General features: G+C 35.1%; 1 protein-coding gene across 4 annotated transcripts in view; it reads right to left on the bottom strand.

Moving 5' to 3' along the window:
* Positions 1-395: 395 nt before the first annotated feature.
* Positions 396-9,530, bottom strand: part of GPCPD1 (glycerophosphocholine phosphodiesterase 1) — a 45,258-nt gene continuing 36,123 nt past the window's right edge. For 3 of the 4 annotated variants that reach the window (XM_082306982.1, XM_082306981.1, XM_082306983.1), the window contains exons 18-20: positions 8,931-9,066; positions 8,426-8,586; positions 397-2,168 (exon numbers count right to left, since the gene is read on the bottom strand). In XM_082306982.1, coding sequence (XP_082163108.1) covers positions 1,964-2,168; positions 8,426-8,586; positions 8,931-9,066 — 502 coding nt within the window. In that variant the 3' untranslated portion in view covers positions 397-1,963. Of the gene's footprint in view, positions 2,169-8,425; positions 8,587-8,930; positions 9,067-9,530 lie in introns of all 4 variants that reach the window. The other variant, XM_082306984.1, reaches the window with a different exon arrangement.

The following is a 9,530-nucleotide window of genomic DNA, read 5'->3' as shown; positions in this document are numbered from 1 at the left end:
GTTGTGAAACAAATTTTTAAGGGTGCCAAGCCCTTCTCAGCATCATGTTGTGATTAGTCCAAGAGGGTGCCTCAGACAGCACAACTTTTAAACCACCTTCACACCAAATAGCTGTCATGTTCAACATGTCTGTGGGTGCACTGCCCAGCATTCATGAGCAGTGACATGTATAACCCTGGTAGGGGGTGCCCATCAGCTGGCAAAGCCCTCAAGACCTGTCAAAAGAACCCCACAGGGGTATGCAAATAAAGAAAAAAAATTAAGAATTAATCACATAGGTGAGGAATCTGGACTTGCTGTATCAGATAACAGCCACAGGTTCCTCATGTCAACAATCAGGTTCAGTGCCCCCTGCCTCCCAAAAAACACAGCTCACACACTTCCAAATTTTCGTTTAATTTTTTTTTCTTTTAAATAAAAGACATCTTCTAGATACCTAATCATTACTGTGCTGTTTGTGCAGGACAAACAAACTTTAAATACTAAAATGCACAAGGCAAGTCGAAACAAGCTGTTTGTTTCAAACTGCTCAGCGGTGCAGGCTCAAGCACTTATTTGCAATGGCTTTGCTCTTTGTACAATCAGTTCTATGTAGCAATGACTGTATATAAAGAATATAGTACACACTATTATTTTCATTGTCAATTTACAAGAGAAAAAAATAAATATTTTCCATTCTTATTGTACATTAACACTTCAGTAGAAAGTTACAGCTGTTGTGTTGGCAGGACCTGCAACTTCAGGAGGAAAAAGGACATGCATACCTATCTATTAAGAACTATGACTGACTTTGTAGTAAGTTACAGAAGATAGATACCAGCCAACAGAATGCAGATTATCTGAATTCAGTACATTTGTGATCCTTGCTCCGAGGAAAAAAAAAAAAAAAAATCTTGCAAAATACAAGAGCTAGTAGCTTGTATTATGTAAGTAAGACAAACCATGTATGGTATAGCCTTTTCTTCAAATTCTTGTGAATAATAGGCTTGTGGTTTTAGGCAAAGAAGATTAAGTAGTTGAGTTAGTCCTTGCACACTTCACACATAACTAGCACCATAAAGATGCAAGGACCGCAGCAAACACCTAAATTTCATGCTTAACTAAAGCATGCATTTTGTAGAGTTTGTGCATGTTACTTACTCTATTTATTAAAGTTATTGTGCAAAAAAAATTCTCAACCACTGAAGTTTCTGTAATTCTGTTAAAATTATTTGCGACGTTTCTAAAGTTTAGCAGGCCTGTGCGACATTAATGAAAAAAAAATCGTACTTGTGGTTCACCCTTGACTGTTATACACAGACACTTTACCAATGAATTGGCAAATCAGAAAATAATGGCAGCAGCCTAAGTGTCCAATGAAGTGGGAAAAAATGAGTTAATATACATTGCAGTTTACTTAAAAATATATAGATATTTTTAAATGGCACGAAGCTTTGTACAGGTGGATCTTTCAGTGCAAATACATATATATGAGGTATCAATTTATTCAGGCCAGATCTAATAATATGTATCTTACAATCACCTTCTTAATTTCCCATTGTCAGATACAGGCTGACAAGCTGTAGCACTGAAGTAAAAATCAAAGTCAAAACACTTTTTGCAGCATATTCAGTATCAGATCATTGTAATTTCCCTACAATTTAGTTTCTGAGCTTCCACTCCTCAGACTCCTTAATATTTTTATTTTTAAAACCACACTTAGTGGTAACCCTTAATTTTCTTTTTCAAGATTTGAGACTTGCTTACAGGAAAAAATTAAAACTGTATATGTAAACTGGAACAATAACTATAGCTGGCTGAATATTTTAACATTGTTTGAAATTTTAACAAGTACCATCAGGAAGGAGGAACACAGTTATTGCTATTTGGGGACTTAAAAATAAACCAAACAAACCTGAAGGCATAGACAGCACTGTTCCAATGGTGAAAGTTAAATAGATACAAAACAGCATTCTGCCTAGAATCAGTCCTTTTGCATTTGAACACTCTTCAAGTTATCTACAGCTTTTTCTTCCAGGCAACTATGATGACATTTACAAGGAGATATGGATTTAAAGTGGCTAACTGGAGGACACACACAGCTTTTCAACTCTGGTAATTCTTTCTTGAGACGTTCCAGCTGCTCCACCTGGAATATATTTGGCTGTTCAGGATTCGAGTCATATATCCTGAATAAGCAAGAAAAGAAAACACACTGATCAGTATAACCTGACAGTTCACAGCAATGTAGACTAGATGAAGCAACTGGGTTTTTTTCCCTATTAGAGTAAAATCAGGTATCAGCAAGTCTATAAAAACAGTATGTTTGAGGTTAGTACTTTAAGTTTTGCCACTCATCTTGCAATATAAAATAGTATTCCTTTTACAGAATGGTTAGTACTTCATTGGATATACTAAAAAGTTACCCACTGGCATTCACCTCACTTACTCACCTGAAAAATGTCATTTTTACAGGTGGCACAAAGCAGTGAAGCAAGAGCAGAGTTCCAGGCTTCAAACTTAAAAGCGAATAAATTTCAGAGCCCTGAGATTACCTGCACAGACTGTGATGCACTACTTGTACATAATACTGAATGGAGTTTATACTTAATGTTGTTTCAAGAAGTATTTCACCGCCCCCCCCACTTCAGAACCATTTTTAAGATTACCCATTACAAGAGTGAAAAAACAGAAATTCTGATCTTCATTCATACCTAGTGCAAATGTAACTATTACACTAACAGTATATCCTCCTTTCACTTTCTTATTTTCACACATGTGAACAAAGCTGCAGGATTTGAATTGTCAATATTGTACCAGACTGTCCAAATCCAAAACACATTTTGAGTTTGACAGTGTAGGCACTGAGCATAACTCATACTATTCTGGTGTAATTCATTATAAAGCAAAAGCATTCATGTTCCTGTAACCTAACTTTGGCACAACACTTATTGTGACAAGGATGCATTCTGATCTCCCAACATTAATTTCTAACAGCAGTATGCTATTTATATCCAAAATTTAAATCCTGGCATCTAGTTCCTCTCACTTATAGCTATTGCACATATAGTTTCAGGTATTGAAAGTCTCCAGGTTTATCTCCTTCCAATGAAAACTTCTGGAAGAAATTACTGTGGCTTCTGCCTTAGTCTCCTATGAATATTCATATTTGCATTTATCATTCCTTCAAGAAAGTGGTTTGTTTTTATTGCATCATTCTTTCATATCATAATTTCAAGTTATGTCCAAAAGGAACATGATGTCACAACCAAAACAACAGAGTGCTATATGATACAGTGCCAGGTGCCTTTTTACCCCAGCAAGACAACTTGTGAACTGTTGGCAAGTCCAAGACATCAAAAATAATATGCAGCTCAAACGGTGATATAGTAAGTAAATGGGATTCAAATAAGGAAACACTTCTGCAGGAAATATAGATGTGGATCACATTACCTACAGTAAGATCAAAGATAGTTTCTTACAGGAACTCCTAGAATTGAGGACAAATACTGTCCAGTTTTATCGAACACACACAGAAGGCACAGCAGTTAAATTACTTGCACAGAGCCTATAATCCAATAGAGGTCTATGACCCGAAATTTCCTAATAGAAGCTACCTGCAGAATAAAAGCTCAACCTTATTTCCTTCCTTCCAGGATGCAGGTATGACCTGTGCTTTCTTCAGTTAATTTAGCTTACACGTTATAAATTTCTCTATGCATTCAAGACAAAGCACTGAAATTAGAAGATAGTTTTCTATATAGTAAAACACTGTCAGAACTGCAAATCTTAAGTCCTTCCCATCAGCTAGACACCGGAAGAGCAAAGGCCACTTTCTAAGCCCCTTGTTCATAGAACGTGGCTAAGCATGTTTCTAAGCAGCTTCTGGCAGGTATTTTATTAGTTTTTTACTAGGGCAAGCATAAATTCTGTAATTCTTGCTTTGTATTTAACTCTTCTCAATTGAGATTTTTGGACAAGTCCAAGGCTCCAAGCTCCTTTCAGACTTTCTACTGGAATCAGTCCATTCCCATGTGCACAGAGTATTTCTTCTAAACCGAAAGCAGAGAAGACCATTTGAAGCAAAGCTACCCTTGTACCTCAGAATTTCTTGTCCCCGCTTTTCATTTGGGTCCATGAAACTACAGTTACAGCTGTTTTTCTTTGCTATTGCTTGGTCCGAAAAGGAAGAGTCAGCAGCACTGAAATATTGTTTTCATGCTAAAAAGATTTTCTGAAGCTTTTGATTAAAACTTTTCATTTTTCTTTACGCCTCAAGGTAAACTTGAGTTTACTTTGCAATTTGCAAAATAGGAAAGACTTAGACTGCCATTGCATAAACATCTTAATTCAGTCACTGAGTAGATTAAATTATAGATCAAGTAATACCAGTTGACTTCCTACATATATCCATGCTGTTATTTATTTAAGTAACATTCAGTTTCAGGCAAATGAAATGGTGCATATTTAGGCAGTTCTTCTAGTTTTGAGAATTGTTTTGAATGCTTTTGCCTTTATTGCCAACTAAATTTGTGTTAGTTCTAGAAAGTTACTAATACTAATAGGGCACAGAGCTTTTGTCTGGAGTCTGCAAATGCAACATGCAGCCATAAGGTACTGTAGTGTTTAGAGAGGAGACAAACACACTGAAGATTCTCATGGAAAAGCTTTCAGCATAAATGTTTGAGGATTGCTCATTTAATATTTTCATGCAGCTGTGTATATTATTCAAACAGAACTCAGACTATGTAAAATGAATTAAAAAAAAAAGATAATGCAAGTGTAAGTTACCTCCCACCCCCTCTCCACATTGGTATTTTAATATATAGCCAACTGGTGTAAAAACATAAGACTGCATTGTTCTTACTGTGCTAAGTATATTCAAACACAAGTATTTCCTGGACTGTTTACAAAGCTTATCCAGTAGAAAAATACTAGATAGATCATCCCAAAAATCCTGCTTTAAAATTCATAATTTTTGCCAATCCAGAGAATTTCACTAAAATAGGTCAAAGTTTATTCTCTAAATAAAATCTAAATCAAACTAATGAAGCATTTTAAGCATAAGATTTAATTATCTGTATGAATAGAAGATGCCCAATCATGCATTTAAAGTACTTCTCTAGATTAGGGCCAAAATAGAATCTTGGAGGCAGAGGTGGCACCTTTTCTGTAGGTTGCCTTTTTAACACAAGTAGTTTGGATATCTTAGATGCTGAGATGAATGCTAGTTAAACATAGGAAAAAAAGCAGAATATTGTCTTGGCAACTGCACTAGACCATCCATTTGGTTTAATGACTTTGGGTATGCCTAATAATCTGCATCCCAAGTGGAGAAAGGACTGGATTTGAGGGGAAAAAAGGAAAAAAAAAAATTCTTTCCCCTGACCCAGTGAGACTGTTCTTTTAATAGCATTGGCATTTGTAAGCTTCCCAGATTTAGTCTTGCAGTTTTTCTCCATGCAAAACAAAGTCAGATCCCCCTACCTGCATTTTTTTATGCCCGACACTTGGTATCAGCAACTTTTGGTATTCAGGACACAGTTTTTCTGCCATCTTCACAAGTAGCTACCATGTTTTGCTCAACTCTACACAGATGATTAAAGTTCGGAAAAAATAGCTTATAGAAATCATCTCTACCCAGACAGTTCATAATCTTTGACATAATTACCACATACAATAACAATAACTCAGGGCTATATCCAAGCAACCTAAACTTCACTAAAATTCCTGTATTCACTTCCTAGCTTATTCAGACAAATAACGCTTACTAAGAGTAAGTAAAGGTCTAGTAAACAGCAACACAAAACACCAGGCGCAGCGATTTTTGATAAATATCTGGACTTGGCCTTAAGCCCAGAGAACAAAAATTCTGCAGAAGCAATAGAAAAAGCACATCTTGATTTAGCCCTCAAAATATTCTGGAATTTGAAGATGCAACCATAGCATAAACTGGTTTTATACTTTAAACAGATTACTGAAGTCCCAACTTATTTCTAGACCTTGAAACAAGCATGTACATATCTCTTTCTACTTGAGTTCTGCCTCACAGTAGTTTTGAATTTATCTGTTTCTAAACTTCAAACAGCACAGAATATGGATGCTTACACCATATCTATTTAAACTTTTTGACAATTTAAACTCTTGGTATTAACTTCATACTCTCAAATGATTTGAAAGACTGCCTCTTTACTCAACAGCTCTAACTGTGAATGGAAACATTTGCTGACAGGTTTTACATTTAGACATGCCATCCAGGACTTGCAGGTACCACCCGCATTTCGAAATGTCCAGCTTGAGATATCGCATGCAATTTTCAGAAAGTGTCATGTTCCTTCTAAAGAACCTATATTAAGATTAAAGTTAATTCTATTCCGACAATTAGTAAATTTTGAAAAATAATTAAGAATTGTAAAGGAACATTCCAGTATTTGTTTTGGCCTATTAAAAAAGTCAACAATGTCTAGAAATTAGTTAACGATCCTGCAACAATTATACTGAAGAGATAATTGTTTGCTCAATTGCAGTTTGTGACTTGAAAAAGAAAAAATGCACCACTGAACTACTGTTTTTTAAACAGCTTTGGAATGAATATTAATTTTGGGATTCCTCTCAGTAAAGTAGAAAGATGTCAACAAGGTGTAAAGATACAGGGGGCAGGCAGTGAGAGGAGAGATGAATACGATTCTAGAACCTAAATGGTCTAAATAGTGCAGGAGGGTTAAGAATTTTTTTGTCAAGTTGAATCCACAAGGGAATTCAGCCTATAAACAATTCCAATGAATTGGTCAGTCATCAAAAGGTGAGGTAAAAGGTGTTCTGCTATCATACTGCAACTTAAAACACACTAAAAAGTACAGAAAGGAACATAAGAGGACATGTAGGAGACTTGCAGCCTTGACATAACTGCAACATTATTTAAGCATAAGCAATTAAGTATCTAAAGTAGTAAAAGCAACATGAAGTCAGAAATAAGGCTGTCACCCATTTTACTGTTTTACCATAGCAGTGTGTATCTGTTACATCGGGAGTAATTAAGAACTCTAGAAGACTGGAGTAGTAGACATCAGATGAACAGACATTTCATAAGAACACTTTATACAATAGTATTTGATTAAAACACCCCACCTGTCTATAGACCAATAATTTATCATTTCGAGTTATGCATTCCATAGGATTTCATAATAACCCTTTGACTGTACACTAAAGAGTCAGAGTACCACTTTGCCTGCATACTAGTCCACAGATATTTTTCATCTACTAAAGGGGCCTCAATCTTGGGTTGTAGGAGAGGTACAACATGTAGCACTGCTGTAGCAGGAAGAGGACTTACATTTCAATGGCCAGTCTGAAGCTGATCCTCAATGTAAAAATCTTGTTGTTCATTTTTACCAGCAATGAAAAGGAGGAGACATACTATACAGTACAAGAAGGGAGACCTCTGGCAAACCAGAGAAGCACCAGACCCAACACTCTGGAAGGACTCTCAATAGTCAAGAATAGATTGAAGGGAGTTAACTCTTTTTTACACTGGCAAGCTAGAACATATTTAATTTCTTGCCTCTAAATATGTTCACTTGACTCTCAGTTTTCACTTCATAAAACAGAGTCCTTGACAATTACTTGATTTCCCTCACACACACCCCCTTTTTTTTTTGTTAAAATATGCAAAGCAATGCCCTTGCTAAAGCAAAAGATTTGAAAGTCTTCTATAATTTGACACTTCAGTTACATTTAATGCTTTCTCAATTACATATTCTTTGTAATCTATCAGAAAGTCTAATTTAATACAGCTTCTCAAATTTATCATCTTTTAATAATGAAATTCACATCTTTTATGATAAAAGAGTTAAAACTTTTGGGGTTTGTAAGGAACTAAAATAACACTTTTGTTCAAAGATTTACCATGGTATTCTGATGTCCACCTGAATTGTGTGGATATAACTACTTTCTGAAGTGATTAATTTGGCAGTTTGCCAAGCTAATTTTAATAGGAAAAGTGGTGAATTCACAGCTTTGAAATGCAATAGAATGTTGGCCAAAAAAAAAGTTAAAAGTTGTGTTAACTGTTTCCATAACTAAATGTAGAAAGCTGAAGATTCCAGCCAAACAGTTAAATAACATTGTCCTCACCATGTCATGCATAAGTTTAAGAATTACTGTCAGGAATGTTAATAGCATGTTAAATGTGTATGCCATGCACTAGCTCTTTAGAGGATCAAATTATATTTACAATAACCTCAGGAAAAGCAAAAAGTTATTTTGTTTCATATATACCGCTGAAAAAGTAGGAATTAATGCTAGTCTTGGTTTTGAATTGGGGTTATGGGCTTGTGCTTATAACACCAAGGGAAGATGTTGTGCACCAATGAAAAATTTCATAAGAAATCAGGATACAATAATTTCTCAGCTTAATTATTACTATTTTTAAAACACAGTGAAGTACCTGTCATATATTAGCCCATGAACACCATATTCTCTCAGCTTCTTCCTGTTATCTGGGTCATTTGCATCATCACCCCATGAGAAAATCACTAGGCCTTTAGATTTGGCCCTTTTAATAAATGATGGATTCTTCAGCAGGTCTTCAGAGTGCACATTAATTCCCTGAAAAACAAAACACTTCAATTAAAATCCATGTTTCTGAAAAACTTCTGCTTCAGTTTTTTTTATCCTTTGACACTTGCAGCTCCTTACAATTTCATACATAACAACATTAATAAAAAAAATTTAATTCAGTTAAAGAGTTTACTGATAGCACTATTTTTTAAACAATGTATTATACAGACATTGAAACAACAGACATTATTTTGGCAGTTACTAAATGTTACTGTGTTTCGTGATGTCGTTTGTAATTTTAAGCATTAGTGTCAAAAATTACAGATTTCCAAAAAGTAGTCATAATTTAGTTTCATTTTACTGCAGATTAATACCAGAACTTGTCAGCTTACCAGCAAGTTTTCAAACTGTGCAAAAGTAATGGCAATTGGAGTTGTACGAGATCTAAGATCCATAAGTTCTGGATAGAGTTTAGATTCTCCTTGGGTGAGAAATAACACAGGATACTTGTTTTGCTTATGCCGAACCCTGTTATGAAAAAAAGGTTTACAAATAGCAAATGCGTTAAAAAACATGGAAATTCAATCTTACTGTTTGAGGAGGATTACGCCCTTTACTGCATGTTCTTCTAATTCCTAGCTGGTGCAACAAGATGGCACTACAGTTTAGTATGAAACTATGTCAACAAACTGTTCTCTCTGTTACTTTTACCCCTAATTAGAGATTAATACACGCAGCTTAAGGGAAACTAGACTTTAAATTGAACTCAGATGCACATCCTCAAAATATTTATACAAAATTCTTAAAGACTGTCCAATTCTGTAATTTTCTTCTTAAATGCACATTAGAGTAAAATGAACAATCATTATAAGAGTTCATAAAGATGTTTAATATACAATACCTAACCTTATTAATGTGTTTTTCAAGTCTGATACCAGAAAGGTAGTATGAAATGACAACAGATGGAAGCAAAGCTTTGGGATTAGCGTGTT

The sequence above is a fragment of the Platalea leucorodia genome (assembly GCF_965183815.1).
Source record: "Platalea leucorodia genome assembly, chromosome: 3".
Lineage (NCBI taxonomy): Eukaryota > Metazoa > Chordata > Aves > Pelecaniformes > Threskiornithidae > Platalea > Platalea leucorodia.
Note: the sequence above shows the minus strand (reverse complement) of the source record. Positions and strands in the feature narration are given on the sequence as shown.